General features: G+C 36.4%; 1 protein-coding gene across 1 annotated transcript in view; it reads right to left on the bottom strand.

The window, feature by feature from the left end:
* Vps13D (vacuolar protein sorting 13D) overlaps window positions 1–21,697 on the bottom strand; it is a 1,260,195-nt gene that overhangs the window by 618,713 nt on the left and 619,785 nt on the right. The window contains exon 43 of the mRNA XM_090393926.1: window positions 17,897–18,121. Coding sequence (XP_090250052.1) covers window positions 17,897–18,121 — 225 coding nt within the window. The remainder of the gene's footprint in view (window positions 1–17,896; window positions 18,122–21,697) is intronic.

Raw genomic sequence — 21,697 nt, 5'->3', positions numbered from 1 at the left:
GACTGTTTCCAATACGTGAAAAATTTCCACGACTTAGTTATGAAAAAATTAAAGCCGGTGTATTTGATGGACTGCAAATTAGAACTTTAATGAGAGACCAAATTTCATCAATTCTATGAACGAAATTGAGAAAGAGGCCTGGACTTCATTTACGATGGTTGCGAATAATTTTCTTGGAAACAAAAAAGCGTGCAATTACAAAGATCTAGTGGAAACAATGCTTGAAAATTTCCAGCGCCTAGGTTGCAACATGAGCATAAAGCTTCATTTCCTATACAGTCATCTTGATAGATTTCCCGAGAATTTAGGTGCTGTAAGCGATGAACAAGGCGAAAGATTTCATCAAGACTTAAAAACTATGAAAGATCGGTACCAAGGAAGATGGGATTCTCACATGATGGCCGACTACTGTTGGAGTATTCAAAAGGGATTGCCAAAACAGAACACACAGCAGAAATTGCTACAAACAAAAATTTATTCCCTGAAACTCATGTGTAAGTAAAATTGTTATTTTTTTATAAATATTCTTGTAATTTTTAATGAATATTGTTAAGTAGTTATGTAACTAATTATCAGCCTCTCTCGCATTCAAAGCACCAGTACGTGCCATTGCAGGTTCTTACGCATTTATTCGTTTACTAACAAGCGAGAGAGGTGAGCACTCCAATTCTGTTCTGCACACTGCTTTGAAAAATAGGCTATATCTTCGGGAATTTTTCGAATTTCTTGATAAAAAGTTAGGAACGGATTTTTAAAAGTACATACTTCCAGAAAATAATATCAAAAATATAATATTTTTTTGATCCTCTAAATAGTACTGCCTCCTTAAAACTATCAAAAACTTACAAATTAGCAAAAAGAAAACGTCATAGAGGAAAAATCTGACGTGATAGAGAAAATTGGGTTTGATATTTGAAATCAGCACACCCAAATTAGTAAATAACAAGTCTCATATAAAAGTCAGCAAAAATTGTGTTGGAATGTGTAATTGATCATTAATTATTAATTAATAATTAATTGAATTATATTTTTTCCATCACAAACACCTTCAATAAGAGATTTATAAACACCAAAATTAAATAAAGTGCCTTGTCTCTTATTCATATTAGAATTTAAATCTGTATTCCTATTACTTTTAAAAAAATCACAGCACTCTGGTTTCAGAACAAGCACTTACACACTGCAATACAAACTTGCAAAGAAAGTATTCAGCATTAATAGATTTTAGAACTGGATACAGACTACCTTGATCTTCACTTTCAGTGGAAACATTTTCTTTATATTTCCTTGCTGACTGGCCACTAACATTTGCAAGAGATGTTATTTCTTTCAGTTTTGAGAACAGAGGATATGCTGCCCATTGCTGTAATCGGCTTGCAGGCAATTTTTATGATTGGTCATAAACAGCAATATTCTCTTTCCCGATTGTTGAAAGATTTCGATGTGTGAAAATTAACGATAATTCATGAATATTTCCATGTTTAAAAATATGCCGCATGGTCACTGACATTTCTGGTGCAGCAATATGCGATTGTATCTTCTGTTATCCAACTCTTCAACTGTCTAACGTGCAAACTGCTCTCCTACTGTGGTTGGATAAATGAGGAATTACTGCATTTGGTCTGAAAAAGTTCTTGGAGAGTACAAACTATAATCAGAAAGTGGAAAAGAGCACAGAGAAATCCTGAAGATCATCCCAATATGAAACTTAGGAGGTTATTGTCAGAGAAAGAGAACTGCTGAAGTCCAGGAAGTTGAGAAAACGATTACCTTTTTTCTGAAAGATTTGTGTTAGATCATTACCGAGAGCAAATAAGTTAAACTTTTCTACAAAAATGGTCTATGAACTTAAGGAGCAGCTGACATTTTAAATTATCAATGTTGATGTGTCAAATAAAGATAACTCACTGTAACTATCTTTATAACTATTTGTGAGGGAAGTCATATAAAAACAATATTTTAAAATTATTTTTTATTAACATCTGTTCTCCACGAAGTCAGAGACTCATCATGGGAGGTACACGCTATCAGACACAAAGCTTATCAAACCATGCCTTAAATTGATTCACTACATTCACAACACATTCAGGCAATATGTTTCACTCACCGACCATTCTCCATCCAAAAAACTTCCCTTTACTCCTCTGCTCACATCCTCCCCATACAGTTTCCAAGGATGGAAACTGAATGAGGAGGTTGTGAGCACCCCCCCCCTTCCCCAATTCTATGAAACATTTCTTCAGAGTTAACCTGATAACAACACCTGACTAACTTGTATGTCTCAATCATACCTCATCCTACTATTCATGAGACTTTGCAATTTACATTATTTCAATCTCTCTTCATACTACACATTCCAAAGACCACTTACCTCCTTCGTGAATCTTCTATTGACCCTTTCTAACATATCCTCATCACCATGAAAACCTAGTGACTAAATCTGGGCACAATAATCCACATAATGCCTGATCAAGGCCTTATACAATGGAATCATAACCAAAATTTCTGCATGTTATGGTGCTCCACATCATTGCCATTATCCAATGTAATTGTAAAAATTCGATGTAGCTTAAAAATAAAAGTGCTTTTCATCGATTTTTACATAGTTCAAGTCTCATGAGAACTGTAAATAATCTTGTTTGTTTCTATGTATGTTTTGCTAAATATTAATGTAGTTAACCCTATAGGAAGTGACTGTATTTACTGTTTTAACGTCAAAAACAAAGGCAATGCTTTGCCATCGGAACTTTGTATATAGCTATAAGTAAGAGCACAAGAAAATTGTTTACGGTTATGTGTGTGAGAAAGTTGTTTGTGAGCTCTGCGCATAACACCTTTAAAGTTAGAATCTAAGAGTACAGCTAGATTCAGACAAGTTTCTGCTGACCAGCAAGATAAAAAAAAAAAGGTAGTGCTCGGTGGAGAACAAAGAGTGGGTCAAACTTAAAAGAAGATGAAAGAATCATGCTGAATTCTTCGGGGTTTACAACCCTTAGTGCAAGGACCTGAGATCGCAAAATAAAAGGGGACTGAGCCGAGCATAAGGGCTTCCAGTCCACGGCAGAGGAGAAGCAGTCGGAATCACAACAGAGGACAGTCAGAATCAGAGCAGTGGCGGCAGAGAAAGAGGAGAGGCAAGGCCTCAGTTACTAAACAGGACAGTCCAGGTCCAGCTGCCGACAGAGCAAGGCAAAGCGCTGTTACCGGAGAGCCAGAGCCAGTCGGCAGTTAGAGACACAAGTTTCCGAAGTAGGATCCAGAGGAGAATTTGCCTATGCTGAAACCTCTTGCATGTGCTATTCGAGTACTGCAGATTGCAGTCCAAAAGCCCACCAATATCCCAAACTGATATGGTGAAGCAAAGCACTCCTGAACGAAGCCTAAAATTCCAGATGAAAGAAATGCCAGAAAGATTTTAGTGTAAGACTCTTGACTGAATGTGCGACACAGCCTCTGTAAGTTCCATCCTTTTTGTACATTTTCTCTTATAATCTAGGAGATATGTTATATATGGACTGTTAAGAATTAGTTTAATAATTATAAGTGTCCATAAGAGAGTCAATTGGCATGCTAGAAGTTGATATCAAATTTGTAAAAATAATTTAGCAGAGAGTTAGCTAACCTCTTTGCAAGTAAACTAGAAGTTTAATAAGTTGAATTTGTAAGCAGAGAGTAAATAAGTTTTTGAGTTGAAGAGATTATTTAGTGTTGAAGTAAAAGGGTTCTAATTTTATGCTAAAGATATTTTTATATGGGTAGAGAAAGCAATCTCCCTGTAGTTTGATTCATGTATATTCATATTAATGTAAATAAATGCGTTTTAATAATTTGATAAAAGAGTGCTGCCTGATCCTTTATCTTAAAATGCACTGTTTCTAAAAATAATTGGACTTGTGAGTGGGAAACAACTAAGGCATTAAAAGTGCAGTTTAATTACTTAAGAACCACGACTGTTTATGTAAACTTTGTTGAAGGAATTTATGCTAGTAAGAGAGGGAGAGGGAGAGAGAGAGAGATCTACCGGACGTTTTATTGAGTCTTATGCTGAATATTGATATTTTGGATGGCGCAGCCTTACAAATAAATTTTTCAGTGTTCATAGGCATATGACTAGTAAATACAGAAGGTGAATAAACATAGTATGCAGTAGAATAAGTAAGGAAGGTTATGAGAGAAAAAAGCATGCACTACTAAATAGAATATCAGTATATAAATAGCAACAGACAGCATTCATTATATAATGACTTTACAATTTCTGAAGTGTGTCTCCTGAATTTCATTTCCTTGTTCACCACCACTCCCAGACTTCTCATCTTCTTCAAAGTTTCTTCAAATTTACCAATCAAAATATTACACCTTGCAACATTGAAATGATAGTTCCACTTAGCTGCTCAATCACACAATCTATTCAAGTATTCTTTTATGGCAATAACACCTGCTTACTCTGCATTGCTATTCCCAATTTTGTAGATGATGCAAAATTGGGATTCAAAATTCAATATCACCAATATACAAATTCAATAGCAACAGATCAATACAGGCCACTGCAGTACACCACTAGTGACTTTACTCTATGGAAATTCTGCACCCCCATATACAACTTTCTGATACCTATCTGACAGTCAGTCACAGATCCAACTTACCAATCTGTTATCCAATTCCATCCATTTCAGTTTACGAATATTATTATTATCCTAAGACCCCATGGAGTCAGAGATTCATCATTCAAATTCTCTGCAGACACCATGTTCTCAGGCAATGCATTCTAATCTTTCACAACTCTCTATGCAAAAAACAACCTGGTTTGCTCTCCCTTCCTAAAACCATTCTTACACAACTTCCAGGAATGACCTCTTGTTCTTCTTAATCTCCCATCATTTTATGGATAACCTCTTCAATGTTAATCCTATAACAACTCCTTAATAATTTCCATGTCTCTATAATATCACTCCTTTTCCTCCTATCCACTAAAATCTGCAAACTGCATCATCTTAACCTTTCTACATATTCAACATTCCAAAGATCAGAAACTATATTTGGACAATTGCCTATGGACTCTCTCAAAATCTCCTCATCTTTTGAAAACCAAATGATCATATCTGTGCAGATAAATTAAAATATGGTACCTAATCAGAGCCTTATAAAATGTAACCAGAATCTCCATACTTCTGCAAGTCAGTGCCTTCTGCATTGTTCCCAGAATTCGTTGTCTCAATGTCACAATTTTGGCAATATGATCTCTAAATTTTAGATCCTTATCCAACATCACTCTCATATTTCTTCCAACTCCAACAATATATTACTGCCAAGAGTAAATTCTACATCTACATCAATGTGTTTCCAAATTGCAAAACTTTACATTTTGCAACATTGAACTGGCATCTCCACTCTCATATACATTCACTCGGTCTATTCTAGTCTTCTTGTAAGACAACAACATCTGCACTACTCCTCATAGTTCGTCCCAACTTTGTATCATCTGCAGATGTTGTAGCCTTACAAGAAGACTAGAATAAACATTCTAACTTTGCATCATCTGCAAACAGTTGTATATCCCCATCCAAATCTTCCCCAATATCATTAACATACAGATTGAACAGCAATAGTCCTAAAACAGACCGAGGCACACCACTAGTGATTTTCCTCTTCAGCGATATGGCTCATATCCCTCATACATAACTTGTTGATACCTATCAGACAGCCATGTCTCCAATCCAATGCAGTAGTCTAATGTTCAACCCCATCTGCTCTAGTTTGACTATCAACTTGTCATGTGGTAATTCTATCAAAAGCCACAGCAAAGTTTAAGTATACTACTGTGTATCAGTCTCCCAATGTTGTAATTGTAATAAGGTAAGTAGATTATTAAAATGAGACTTCCCTTAAGCAAATCAGTGCTGTCTATCAAAGATAATACTAGTGTTATCAATCCAATTCTGGATCTCGATTCTCACCAGTCTTAAAAACACTTTAACCACAACATCTGAAACACAGATTGGCCTATAATTTGATGCTTGACTTCTGTCATATCCTTTATGTACAGGTACAATCTTGCCTTCCTTCCATCCCTTTGGAACTTGACTCAATGTAAGACTCATATTAAACAAATATGTCAAGGCAGATGTCAACTCCCTGACACATTTCTTCAAAATATGTGGTGATAAATTATCATATATTCCACATAAACCTCTTGCTCACTCACAGTCAGTCTCTACTCCTCATCATTCACTTTCAAACTCTCCGTGATGTTACATTCAGAAGGATGAAAGACCTTTACAAACTGCCTGTTTAATATCTCAACTATGCTCTGCAACAATTGTCCTTATAGCATTTTCTCCATGTTTTGCTGGCAACATATCAAAAGAATGCAATAGGATTTTTTTTTTTTTTTTTTTTGGCTTCATTAGCTAACTGATGCTATTGAACTTTTGCTATCCTTACCAACTAAGTCCTTCTTCTGTTCTTTGTATTCCTCATGAAACTAATTATTACCACTTCTCTTATGTTGCCTCAATAATGCTTTTTTTTCTTTATATTGCATGCTTAATCTTTTCATTCATCGATTTCATTCACACCTGATTTAACGTTCTGATCTTTGGAATACACTGAGACATTGCTTCTATCAGGTCATTCCAAAAGTAATGTAATTTTTAGCATTCAGTTTTGAAAGGATATAAAAGATAAATTAATGAACTGTTGCAAACTTCAAAATAAGTGTAATCTGTAGGTACAAGTTCAGGAGAATATGGAGGATCTGAAAGTTTTTCCAGCCAAGTTCCTCAATCTTGGTACAGGTGATTCTTTCAGTATGAGGGCATGCAGTATCATGGTGAAAAACACCAACCTTTCAACTGACCGAGAACACCTCTTTGATTTCAGTTTTTCATTCAATCAATCGAGTTGTTCATATATACTTCAAGCAGTGATTGTTTGGTTTTGTTGCAAGATTTCAAAGTTTAAAGGTTAGTCGAGAGCTAGAGCCTCTGCTACTAATGGCACAATAAAAAGTTAACAAGTCTGAGCGCGGTTAGTAGTTGTAAGGTATCAATTGTTCGATGCTGTTGGCACACTCTTCATCGATGAGTCTTTGGACTCCCTGGAGGTGTCACATAATAATAATAATATCCCACCAAACACTTAAAAAAATATTCTGAGGGTGAAGGACTTGTTTTCGCTGAAGTTTAGTCTAATCCCCCTGAATGAACCCAATGTCTTCAGTAATTAATGAATTTGAGAATGAAGAGCAGTGCAGATGTTGATGCAGTCTCTTCAATTGTTGTTCGTCAGTTCATGGGATCCCACTTGCCAAGCTTAGATGCTATTCCAAGTTCTTGCAAATGACGATGAATGGTTGATGATAATGAATTAAGATCTTTTGCTAAATCTTCAACAGTTGCATTTGCATTTCTTGCAATAGTGGCTTTCAGCATATCATTACTGAGAGAGAGAGAGAGAGAGAGAGAGAGAGAGAGAGAGAGAGAGAGAGAGCACCCAGAGCAAACAGAGTCTGTCAAGCTAGTCAACTTGTCGAAATTTTTGTAACCATACCTGGCATTTTCGCACATTCAAAACATTATAGCCATATACTTGCACATTTTTTACAGTATTATCAGCAGTGGAGCCTTTTTTTAAACAATAATGGTTACTTAAATATTAACCTTTATTGTTTTTGTTTTATACCGTATGATACTTTAAACAATAACCCAATATCGTTTTTTATACTGTATTATGTTCTTGCAATGTGAAATTCCATAGAATGAGGCCAGCTCAGCTTAGCAGTACTTATAAAGCTTTAAAAATTCATGTTTAGATAAGTTTGAACAAGTACAGTATAAAAAACTACATTACTTTTGGGATAACCTGATACTACATAGTTCTTGAATATCATCCAAGCAGCAATGATATCCTTTCCACCCAACTGATCATTGTATGCAACAGCTGCAAGCTGTCTCCTGAGCTTCTCATTACCAACCTTGCAATTAGCAGTTCCACATATACCCTTTCCTCACAGAAGTCATCGCATGGTTGACAACAACCTAGATAATCACATCATGGTCACTCACCAATTGGAGGGAGATTTGACACCCCATTTATAATATAATAACATCCTCTGATGAGATGATCAAATCAAAGACCCTCAAACCTCATATGCCCTTTGTTACATACTGCCTGAGGTAGATGTCCCTCAAAAACTCAACTCCTTTTCTTTACTTCTGGTTGCTATCTCGTCATCCGAATCTATACTGCTGTAATTAAAATCACCCATAATGATCACCCTTTTTCTATTTGCTTATACATTTCTTGGTCACTGCTCACCATACCAAGTCTAGCAACATCCAATGGAGTATTTCATTCTTTTCACCTCTCTCACATAATGCTGCCTCAAAACTGCTACCACTATTCCCCCCCCCCCTCCTTGCACCTCTACCATGTATCAATGTTACTCTTTTTCTATCATCAGTAGCACTCATCTCCCCTTTTTTACCCTTTCTGTCTTCATAAAATACATCATAACCTTTCATCGCTATTCCTATCAGGATGTCACCCTCATCCAACCATGTCTCACTTATTCCAACAATTTTTGGGCGAACAAACTCAATCAACGCAGCCACTTCATTTTCTCTTGTTTCTGATACTTCTAGCAATCATATACAAACATAGCAGCACATTTCTGAATCTATAACGAGTTTCTCCGATACCACTTATTAGATGCGACTTATGCATACTTTCCTCAAGCTATTTTGTTTTCTCCTTGCTCATCCTAGAACCTTCTTCAAATCCAATTGGTTTTACTACATCTCAGGACGTCCCCCTTCCCTTTTTGTCTACACATGCATTCATATCCTCTTGTAGCATCAACCTTTCTCACATTCACCGTGAGTCTCCTCGTTTCCTATTTGTATTCCATACTTGTTCTCTCATTCTCTACACTCATGCTACTCACTTCTTCATTCATAAGTACCATTTCTATCTCTCCATCGTACTCTTCTGCTCTTTAACAATCTTCCATACTTGTTCTCTTATTCTCTACACTCATAGTACCCACTTCTTCATTCATAATAACCAACACTTTAATCTCTCCTTCCTTACTCTCCTCCTCTTCCATATAGCTTCTTTCTTGCTCAGATTCATTCTTCACACTCATTACGCTCCCTTCCAGCTGCAGCTGTCTCTCCAAATGACTTGCATGAAAACCATTCAAATGCAAGCAATTCTTCACTCTTATAGAGTTCGTTTCTTCCTTCCAACTCATTTCAAACGTTAACAAACTGCACTCCTTTTTCTTCACACTTTTCTGCTAACATATCATTCATAATTCTTGCAATCTGCATCATCTCATCAGTCATACCCGGTTAACATATTGACTACTTTTCCTATCACACTATTATCTTTTATCCTTCTCAATAACCTCCTGATATCTAATCTTACATTCTCCTTATTTCCAGTCAAGTCATTTTTCCCTACTACCACTACCAACTCCTCTGCTCACCTACTCCTCATATCCAATGGATGAATCACTCTATTCATTTTACCTCCTGGTAAAATGAATAGAGTGATTTTTTAGCACAGCCTATCTTTTTTCCCACACCTTTAAAAATTGAATCATCATACAATGCCACTCACAGGTCTTTTGTTACCCTCTTCATACCGACATAATTTGTTTTCATCTTCTTCACTCTTGCATACATATTGCCAATTCTTTTCAATTTGCTCTGCATCCACCTCATCTTCACTAATTCAGCTTTCAAACCTTGCATTTTTTTTTTGATATTATTCACTCCTATTTTGTGAGTGACACATGCTTGCTTACTGTCAATCCTGCTTGCCGCTGTACCGTTAATTGCACTCTGTTTTTCAACATCAGTATCACCACTTTATAGTCAATCAAACTTTTTTCTTTGCTATCACTTCCACATTTCACTCACACACACTCTCAACATTTGCACAATCTTCAACTGCCATTCATATTTAAAATTTTAACTGATATTTAAGCAAGTCTCATGGTCCATCAGAATATCACATTTCCTACATAGCTAAACTCATTCTTTTCTCTTATTCAGCCTATCTACATAAATATCTGTGACATCTTCCCACACATATATGCTACATACACGGGTCTTACTGTTTTTGAGTCTTCCATGATTTGCCTTTCCCTGCTAGACTGTGTATCACAGTACTAAAAAAAAACAATGAATCTATAATATTATCACCATAGAAATAGAAATTTATCCTAACACTGCATTCCACACTCAAATATCTCCAAGTAATAATTAGTCTACAATTTAGACAATATCGGCACACATGTAAAAATAAAAATTACTTATCTTCCTGCAGTCCATACAGTGACCAATGTTCAATTCATGCCATCTACCTTCGAGTATCAGCTTGTTGTGCAGCAGTCTATCAAAAGCCTTCTGCAAAATCTAAATACACCACTGTATATGCAAATCCCTCATCCAAGACATTTGTTTCATTTCTGCAGCTACACTTTTTGCTTCTGTAGTCCAGCTCACTCTCATTCCGTGATTTCTACAATAATTTGCTCCTGCAATTGCTTCCATTTCGTCATTCATATGATCATTTGCTCCCACAATTATGTACTCTTTCATTTTATCCACTGTTTTGCATTTACCAATAACTTGTAGTTCAACTGAACACCAGACTTTCGACATATTCTGGTGTTGAGGCTAGCAGGTGAAAAAACGTACTGTCAGAGTGCTCCTGAAAGAATAGTGATTTTTGTTGATTTATTAAGTGTTTTCTTAGATTTAATTGTGTATTTTTAGTATATTATTGTAGTTTTTTAGTGTAGTTATTGTACTAAAGCATATTATAACATAATTTCAGAAATATTATTAGTTTTTTTTTACTCTTAAAAATGGTGCCAAAAACTCGTCGTAACAAGGCAGTGACTAAAGCTAAAGTTGTTGCTACTGAGGAGAGCATTTGATCTGAACAAAAGCACTGCTGCAGTGATGATAATAATTTATCTGAGGATACATTAACATTAGATATATCAATGTAGCTCGGTTAAAAGAAATTATTAGGAAATCGACCAGGGAATTGGAAAAGGTGGAAAAACGTTTGTCTAAACTTCGACAAGATAAGAAAAAGGAAGAGAACAAGAACAGAAAGGAAAATAATGAACATGGAAATCAAAATATTAATAACAACAAGGTAAGTAAGTTAATATCTAAGAAAAAAAGAGGTAATATAGTATGGTGACTCAATTTTAAAATTTCTGCTTGCCAAGGGAGTCACCACTTCTAGTTTCCCGGGAGTGAAAATTAAAAATATGACAAACGTAATTGAAAACCAAAACAGAAACGTAAAAGAAATGGTAGTGCTGGTAGGTACTAATAATTTAAGTGGTGACAAACACAGCATGAGAGAAGATATGAAAGGTCTGGAAAGTTTATTTTTCACTAGGTTAGACTATAATAAATTTAGTTTAATCCCAGTGAGAGCAAACAAAGTTTGCGCCTGAAAATATCTTCAGGACTGAATATGGTGTTGTACTATCTTACCTGGGTAAGTAGTACAACACCAAGCAACTCATAGCAAAGGTGGAGCAAGCTACTAACACTCCTATCCCAGTATCTCCCATAATGCAAAACACATCTCCTTGTGGATATGTATAATGTTATGCATTAAGGGATTGGCCACTACCCAGACTAGTTTCGACCTTTACTGAGGTCTCTTCAGTGGCCAACCCAGTCTGGGTAGTGGCCAGTATCCAGTCTAGGTAGTGGCCAATCTCCCTTAATGCATAACATTATACGTATCCAAGGAGATGTGTTTTGCATTATGGGAGATACTGGGATAGGAGTGTTGGTAGCTTGCTCCACCTTTGCTACGAGTTGCCTGGTGTTGTACTACTTACCCAGGTAAGACAGTACAACACCATATTCAGTCCTGAAGATATTTTCAGGCGCAAACTTTGTTTGCTCTCACTGGGATAAAGGATTAAACTAAATTTATTATAGTCTAACCTAGTGAAAAATAAACTTTCAACATCTTTCTCTAAATCCAGAGTAATTTAATAAAAAAAGGTGGAAAACCTTTTGGCAACTCCTCTAGGTAAAGATGACCTTGCTACTGCTTCTGCCTGTTATCTCCAACTCTGGGCCTGGCTCCCACTGAAGAGACCTCAATAAAGGTCGAAACTAGTCTGGGTAGTGGCCAATCCATTAACGTGTAACATTATACATATCTGCAACAAGATGTGTTTTGTATTATGGGAGATACTGGGATAGGAATGTTGGTAGCTTGCTCCACCTTTGCTACGAGTTGCCTGGTGTTGTACTACTTACCCCAGGTAAGATAGTACAACACCATATTCAGTCCTGAAGATATTTTCAGGCGCAAACTTTGTTTGCTCTCACTGGGAGAAAGGATTAAATTAAATTTATTATATGAAAGGTCTGTTTGAAGAAGCAAGAAGGAAATGTGAAAGAGTAAAAACTGTAGGATTACTACCTAGATATGATAGTACGGAGTTAAGAAGGAGGGTGATGATAGCAAATGATTTCACACGCAGGCTATGTAGAAGATATGGATGTGAGTTTTTAAATGTGTGGGGAGTGTATGATGGCAAAAAAGCTTTGTATAAGAATGATGGTCTGCAGTTGAATTCATTTGTCATCAGAAACCTGGAGAAATTACTTCTTGGTATGAGACCAATGCAGAGAGTCAGAGAAACTAGATCATCAAGGGAGGAATGGGAAAAATGTGTGTGAAAGTTCAGCTATGGTATACAAATGTGATAAAGATATGAATGTTGAATATGGATATGTATATGGCGAAGTAGCGGAAAAATATGCTTTGGGTTCGGACCTTTTAAGTATGTCTGGGGAGGGAAAACAGAAAATTCTAGAACAAGACCAAATAGATTGCATATCTAATTATAAGAATAGGCTAGGTCATAATTTATTATGTTTATATACAAATGCCAGGAGTATTAGAAACAAAGGGGGTTGAGTTTCTTGTTTTATTGAATAGGATGTGACCTATTTGCATTAGCGAAACCTGGCTATCAGACTCAGATATGGTAAGTGGGATCGAGTGTAAAGGATATGCTATTTTTAGGAATGACAGAAGAGATAGGAGAGGAGGAGGAGTGCTACTAATGATATCAGATGACTTAAGTCCAGTTAGGGTAGAAATACAAGAAAACAATGATAGTAACAATGTCTCATGTAGCGATGAGTTTGAGTCTATCTGGTGTGAAGTGGAGGTTAACAGAATGAAATATATGGTGGGGTGCAATGTTCCCTCTAAGCAGCTGTGCACGCCACACGTTTTACAACTAGCGCACAAAGCAAAAAATATGCGCACACTAGATTTTCAAGATGAAATTAAAATTTCTTTATTTACTTTATTTCTTACTTCTAATCAGATCAATTTTAAATACATATAAAATATTTATGTTAGCTCTGTGATTGATGTCACACAACTTACTTGGTGATGGTAATAATACACACACTTAAAATCCTATCTAGTACAGTCGGTATCATGTTGGCCTCGCATGCGCGAAGTCCCGGGATCGAGTCCTGCCCAAGGCTTGTGAATCGTGATTTCCGACTGTTTACTGGGGAGACTATTGCCACGTGTGGGAACACGGTGGGTAGTTGGGGTGACCTGGCTGATGTCCCATTGACACCAGAAGGTAAAGAGTGAACTAAAATCTTTTAACTTTTTTGCTTAAATTATTAATATGGTGACTCGTATGGGTGCGCACATACTTTTCAAAAGAAGGCAAATTTTGCACACACACAAATTTCTGCACACACTCACAGCAAAAAATTAGAGGCAACATTGGTGTGGTGTTGCTACAGATCTGTCAGCTCAGTTGTAGGGGATGAAGCAATGCATCACCGATTTAATCTTATGGGTACCAAGCAAAATGATCATTATAGGTGACTTTAATTTTTCAAACATTGATTAGGTAGAAGAGAAATCTCATAATAAGAATGAACAGGAATTTATTAAATTGTTGTGAGACAACTTTCTCAAGCAGCATGTGAAAGAAGGAACTCGAGGTCAAAGATTGTTGGATTTGCTCATAGCATCAGAAGGGATCTCTGTCAAGAATATAGCTATTTTACCACCAATTGGTGAGAGTGATCATGCTGTTCTTTCTTGGGAAGTATCTAATTGTATTGATGCTCCGATTAAAACAGGTTACATGCCGAACTACAAAGTTGGAAATTATGATCAACTCAGAAGAATAGTATTTTTTGTCACATGGTATCAGTTACTGAATGGAAACAAATGTCAACAATGCATGGGAATCTTTGAAAAAGTGCTTGAATGAGGTGGTATTTCAATGTATCCCTAGTGTTCGAAGAATAAATAGGTTGGGAGTGAAATGGACGTGCAGCCTTATTAAGCAAGAGATCCACAGGAAGAAGATGATGTGGAAAGAATATCGAGAGAATAAGAGTGGGATTTATGAAATATATAAAGCTCAGGCCAGAAAAGTAACTAGTATTGTGCAGAAAGCTAAGCTGTAATATGAAAGAAATTGGCCATGCAAGCTTAAAGTAATCCAAAAGAATTTTATCGTTATGCCATAAGCAAAAGAAAGAATGAATGTGAAAGAATAACTTTATTGAATACAGATGGTACTTGAGCATCAGAAGCTAATGAGATTGTCCAGTTAATCAATGCTCACTTTGCTAAGATATATCAACCAGGTGTATGTAACATGGTGCACAGTGCTACATTGGATGAAGAGCTAGAGGTTCATGAAAATGAGGTTGAAGGTAAGAATAACATGGATAAGAATTTGTCAATAGGGACAGATGGAATATCAGCCCATTTGCTAAAGTAATGTCCAGAATAAATTGGCTAGGCCTTTCACACATTTGTATAACTTCAGTCAGCTCAGGAATGATACCACAGGAATGGAAGGAATGTATGATAGTTCCATTGCACAAGGGTGATGCAAAAACTGATGTGTCTAACTACCAACCTATTAGTATCTCTGGTGTGGTAGTGAAGATTTTAGAGAAGTTGGTAAGAACTTGCATACAGAAATGGGCAGACAAAAATTCAATACTCTGCAGACAACAGCATGGGTTTACTAAAGGAAGGTCACGTTTTAGCAATTTGCTAATATTTTATAACAATGTTACAGCCGAGTTGGATAAAGGGAATGGATACACTATGATAATGTTGGATTTTTCGAAGGCATTTGATAGGATACCACATGATAGGCTGTTGTGTAAACTGGAGAATAGGGGAATAAAACATAATCTATTGACTTGGATCAGGGGATGGTTGACAGACAGATATCAAAAAGTGGTATACAGCAGGTGTGAATCTGCCAGATTTAAGGTGACCAGTGGTGTACCTCAGGGTTCAGTCCTTGGGCTTTATTGTTCAATCTATACATTAATGATATCAAGCAGGGTCTATCATCAGATTTGCAATTGTTTGCTGATGAAGCGAAGATAGTCAGGGCAATCGGGGATGCTACTGATATTCAGCAATTAAAAAATGATTTGAATAGACAGTAAATCTGGGCAAATGAAAATGGCTATCAGTTTAATGTTAGTAAGTGTAAAGTTATGCACAGCATGGGTTATGCTACAAGAAACTGAAGAAGCAAGGGATCTTGGTGTATTGGTGGATAAGAATTTAAAGTTCAAAGGTCACATATCAAAAGTTGCAAATACAATTCAGAGGATAATTGCTATGTTGAAGCGAACCTTAACATGCAAGGATAAGGAAGTAATTTTGCCTCTTTATAAGGCTTTGATAAGACCACATGTGGATTACTGTGTGCAGATTTGGTCTCCAGGGTTCCAAGGGGATAAAGAAGCTGTGGAAAAGGTGCAAAGAAGAGTTACAAAGATTATATCTGGATTATGGGATTTAGATTATGAGGACAGATTGCGAGTATTATATGGATTGCAGATTCTTGTTAACAGGAGAAAGAGGGCGTGATATGATAGATGTCTATAAACTTTTGAATGAGTGTTATAGCATTTCAAATGATGAAATTTTTCGTTATATGGAAGGTAGGGAGAGAACACGGGGACATCCATGGCAGTTACGTCAAGAAAGAGATAAGAGCTAGTTTTTTCTCCTAGAGAGCAGTGAGTGAGTGGAATAATTTGCCCTTAGTGGTAGTGAGTGCCTCTAGTGTAAATGAATTTAAGGGAAGGTATGATAACTGGGTTGAGTAATTTACAGCCTCCCTCAATGGGTCCTTGACTCCCAGGAGGCCTCAGATAATAATAATAATATCCATCCCCTCTCGTCTTTGTTAGTTCCACCACATATATACATTTTGTATTCACAACAACGTACCATTCCTGAAAATTCCTTGTCATTAATTATGTCTGATTTTCATGCTGCACCATGCATCCATCTTTTATGCTACCATTTTGTCATTGTTCATAGCAAGCTTCAAAAACTACTAAAAGTCTGTTTCCAACAAACAATTCTCCACAATCAATCAGTTATGCTATGCTATGAAAAATAAACAAAACTACACCAAAATGCAAATCCAAATTGTTGCTTTACTAAAAATAAAACTTATCTTTTCAACAAGAACTTTCAATAATAGCCTTTCACTAAGTTGTACTCTAGCATCATATTTCAATATATTTTAGCTCAATTCTTAAGAACTTCAATGTTTTCTGAATAAACTTCGTTTTTTTTTTTTTTTAGAAATTAAATAAAAAAAGTCAATCTAAAGCATACAGACATAATTGTTTAGTAATATAAACTATTTCATCCAAAAATTCTAATAAAACACAGCATAACAAGTAAATTATACTTGTCAAAAAATTATATTTTTGTTTATCCTTTATCTAAGCATAAGCAAACAAAAGTTTACATAAGAAATATCTTCAAAACTAGGCTACTTGTACATAGAGGCTGATGAGTTAATATCAATTGCTTTGTGTCCCATGATGCAAAGCAAACTTCTTTTTGGAGTGCATGATGCTATGCATTATGGAACGGTCACTACCTAGACTGGTTTTGACTTGTAGTCTTTCAGCTAGCTACTTTCATCCATCTTGCTAAGGATCATCTTCATTCTTTTGCAAATCCTGGTGTGTATAACGTTCTCTGTGCTTGAAGATTAGCCTACACCGGAAAGATTGGTAGCTTGGTAAACCTCTGACTTGAAGAAAAAAAAACAAAAATTACATTCATGATCATATGGCAAGTTGGGACTGGCAGACCATGCTTTCAATACTCCATCACACAGGAAAATGGAAGACGACATTACTGTTACAAGATGCTACAGGCCTAAGAGACTATTTTTAGAAGCAGTATTGGCTATGAAGCTACCCCAACTTCAACAAGTACAGCTTTACTAATTTGACAATGATCCCAGAAACAGTCATTTTGAGACCCAATTACTGGCTTCTCCAAATTAACCTTATGCTAATCTAGGAGATATAGAGCACCATGTTAGGAAATTAGTTCTAGTTGGGTGCTAGCACTTGTCATTGTAATTTATGCTCTGAAGATGCTAGACAGAAAACTAGTGAAATATTCTTCTTCTTAAGCTTTCACGAACCTTTAAGGTTCTTAGCTGTGGACTTTGCAACCGCAACTGTCTCAAAGATAAGGACAGGGATAGAACCCAGGTCTTTCCGACCAAAGGGCTTCATCTATACTGACTGAGCTATGGCGGCTCAGTGAAATATTAGTTCAATAAATTAATTATATTTTTTGTGCTTTGGTGTAGTTTATACCATGAAGCACTATAAATGAACTTCCTATTATAATGTGAAAATTATGTTTGCAAATTTATTAAGTTAGTAACTTAATAATTTAGTAACTTAGTAATCTATTGAAAAATAAACATCATGACATGTCTTTTAAAGAATCATATGATGATTTATTAGAATCACACCATAAAACTTACCATTAGATGAGGGCTTATCTGGAGATGAAGACAAGAATTCGTGAACATCTTTCAGCCAGTCAAATATTGCCATTACACGCATGTTATTCAGAAGTACGGTGAATCTTGTTAAATCTCGTGTAACTCGATAATGTATTTCAGCTTGCAGCAGAGAGTTGTGGGATCCATATGTTGTAGGGTGTAGGATATTTGAAAATACATTGGGCCTGTTATTAACAGGAGAATCTATAAAAAAAAAAGCAACTAAAATGTACACATTTTTGTGATATATATGTGTGTGTGTGAGACAAAAAATTTGCACATATATATTTATGTATACAGTAAATTCTGTTTAATTGGTCCATTGGTTAATTAGGGCAGCTGTTTTATTGTGACAAGTCTAGAAGATCATAAACAAAATGAGAATATAACAAGAATCTACTTTATTTATTCAGGACACAATGCCATTTAATTGGGCCAGGCAATAACCTCTACCACATGCAGTGTTAGAAAAATTCCCTAATCTTGAATCAATAGTCCTTATGATATTTGAAAATACTGATGAAACATGTCTATTTTATCATGCCACACCACATGGTTCCTGGGGGTTATAAGCATGCTACACTGGATCAACGAAAGCAATGGATCATGTAACAGTGTTATGCTATTCAAATATGTCAGGAAATAGTAAACGAAAGCTGTTAGTTATTGGAAAAAAAGGACCAGACCTCAATGCTTTAAAGGAATTAGAATGGAGAGTTTACTAGTTTATTACCATGTGAGCAAAAATGTGTTAATGATGTGAATTTTTTTAAGAATCTCTGATTATGAGCTGAGACATGAAATTCCAATGGATAAAGAAAAATTTTACTGCTTTGTACAATTGCTAAGGAGGTGCACAAAATGTTTATCTTTTAGAAGTAATACAGTTTATGGCTGATAAGTGATAAGAAATAAGCAAGACAATCCAAAATTGTTTTGCTTGCTTTGGCTTTAAGCATTCAGTCATGGATATGCCAGATATTGCTGATAGTGAACATGATATCCAATTATATATGGGATATCATGTTCAAAACTATGGAGAGTTCGCATCTTTTGATGACAGCCTTCAATGCTATAATAAAAATGAAGATTTTGAGGATGAAATGATGAAGCAAACCACAGCAAAACGTCAGAGGACATCAGAAGAACAAAAAAGTTATGAAGATAATTCCCAAGCTTGAAAGAGTGACTACCCAGGACTAGAAAATTTATTGCTGGATTACGACTATTTCATGCAGGAAGTCAATGCTATCATCTGCATTAGATACCTATGCTGATGATGTTTAATTGTAGTCATAAAAATAAAAAAAAATCAAGCTATGCTTGATCAATTCCCACAATGTCATTCACTAATAATTAACATTTGCATGTGTGCTTAATACATATATAAATGAAATTAATTTTTATGGCACTTTTATTTTAATTAATGCTAATTATTTAATTGGTATTAATTAAATAATTAATGCTAATTATTTAATTGGCATTAATTAAATTGCATAACAGCAGAGTCCTATTAAACATAGAGGAAAACAGCTCTGGGAACAAGTGTTAAATATCTGTTATTTATCTAGCTTTTGGCTAAGAAGAATACATGCGTATGCCACCACACACAAAAAAACATACAAGACAACAAAATGCATAAAAGCATACAATAGAGCGAAGTGACACTGTAGTCATATATACATATAAAAATATACAAATAAGCATAAAATCGAATGTCTAAGTTTGACATCCAGTCAACAGCATCTGTAGAAACTGTTATAAAGTCAGTTAGAGGACAGTAATCCTCACCACAGTGACAAGGTGAGTTTGGTCTTTTTCCACATGTAAATAAGGAAGCTCCACACCTACAATGGTTGGTGCGAACCCTATTTAGGAAACTCCATATTTTTCGAGATAGGTCGAACACTGATGGAGGGTTGCTTGGGTTAAAGACAGTCTGTCAGATTACCAAGGCCTTTGGCAGTCCAATCCATCTGCCATGCTATTGTTGCATCATAGCCCTTAGTGACAAGTTGTTGTGCCGTTATAATAGGCAAGTATCTTGACTTAAGCCTTTGTGATGTAAAGCTGTCAATATCAGAGTGTAGAGGAAGCAGTGGGTTCCAGCAAATTTTGTTATATTTGCAAATCAGGTTGTCTTGGCATCGTAGTTGTAGCAGTTGTATGTGGCACAGAACTGGTAACCAATATGGAAGAGTCTTTATTGTTACAGAAATAATACGCATTGTCTGATTCAATACAGTATCAATTAATTTAATGTGTGCACTGTTCAGCCAGATAGCTGAGAAGTATTCAGCAGTTGAGTAAACAAGGTCAAGAGCAGATGTCCTCAATGTGGGAGCACAAGCCCCCCCCCCCACATTTTTTTAGTTCTCTAAAAAAATGTGCTTTTTTCAACCTGGACAAGTTGAAAACAGTGGAGGGCTTTCTAGTTAGAGCTGCAAACTGCTTTGAGGAGCTACAGGAGGAAGAGGAGTGATCCAGATAGGATGTGGAACACTATCAAAAATATGGTCACGTCTGCTGTCTTGAGGACTGTGGGAAAGAGAAAGAGAAGAAGAAAGGCATGGTTTAATAGAGTGTGAAGAAGCTGTAATGAAACGAAGGGAAGCACTATTGAACTACTTAGCGTACAGAAGGCTGTATATGAGATGATGAGAAGAGTGGTGAATATATGTCTACGTAGGGAAAAGCGGAAATATCTTAATGAGAAGGTGGCCAGCATAGAGAATAATAGGGTGGCGAATAATGGATGGGAAATGTACCAGATGATTAAAGCCATGCAAAGTGCCCAGACACAAGGGCAACCATAAGAGATGAGAGTGGAAATCTTCTAACAAACTCAAAAGACGCTCTCTCTCTCTCAGTGATGTAGATATTTTGAGAACTTGCTGAACGTTAATATTTAAGAACCACACTCCCTACAAAACTGCTGAACCATATATTGAAGAGCTGACATTTAGTGAGATTACTCGTGCTGTCTGCATGCTGAAAAATAATATGGTTCCAGGAGTGGACTGCATTCCGGCAGAGCTTCTGAAGAAAGGTGGGGATGTCCTGCTGGAGCAGTTAAACTGGCTCATCTTGCTGCTCTGGTGGGAAGAACGTCTGCCGGACGAGTGGAAGGAGGCGCTGATCACCCCTGTATATAAGAAAGGAGTTAAGTCTCAATGCAGCAACTATACAGGCATCTCACTGTTGACAACTAGCTACAAGGTGTTGTCTAACATCATGCTAATGCGCCCCACACCATATGCAGAAGACTGTCTTGGTAATTACCAGACGGGTTTCAGGAGGAACCGTCCTACTATAGATCAACTCTTCACGCTGCGCCAGGTTTTTGAAAAGTGCTGGGAATACAACCGTGAAGTCCATAATATTTTCATAGACTTTTCTAAAGCCTATGACTCAATTATACGCTCAAAAATGTAGCAGGTGTTAGAAGAACTGGAAATTCCTCGAAAACTCCGAAAAATGGTGCAGGTGTGTGTAGCTGGTTCGAGAGCAAGTGAAAGCAGAAGATGACTTGTCGGACCAGTTTCAAGTACAGACTGGTGTGAAGCAAGGTGATGGGCTTTCTCCGATTCTCTTCAATCTAGTGCTGGAAAAAGTAATTAGAAACATACAGCAAGTGGTGGGTGGAGTCAACATGGAGGTGCAGGTCAGGATTCTTTGCTATGCAGACAACTTGAATGTCATAATGCACCAACGGAACGACGCAGCGGCACTGGTTACTGCTACTGAGGAAGCTATTGATAAACGCCAAGAAGATGAAAT

This window comes from Typopeltis vanoorti, chromosome 6 (assembly GCF_054136105.1).
Source record: "Typopeltis vanoorti isolate ZY-2024b chromosome 6, IOZ_Tvanoo_1.0, whole genome shotgun sequence".
In the NCBI taxonomy this organism is placed as follows: domain Eukaryota; kingdom Metazoa; phylum Arthropoda; class Arachnida; order Uropygi; family Thelyphonidae; genus Typopeltis; species Typopeltis vanoorti.
Note: the sequence above shows the minus strand (reverse complement) of the source record. Positions and strands in the feature narration are given on the sequence as shown.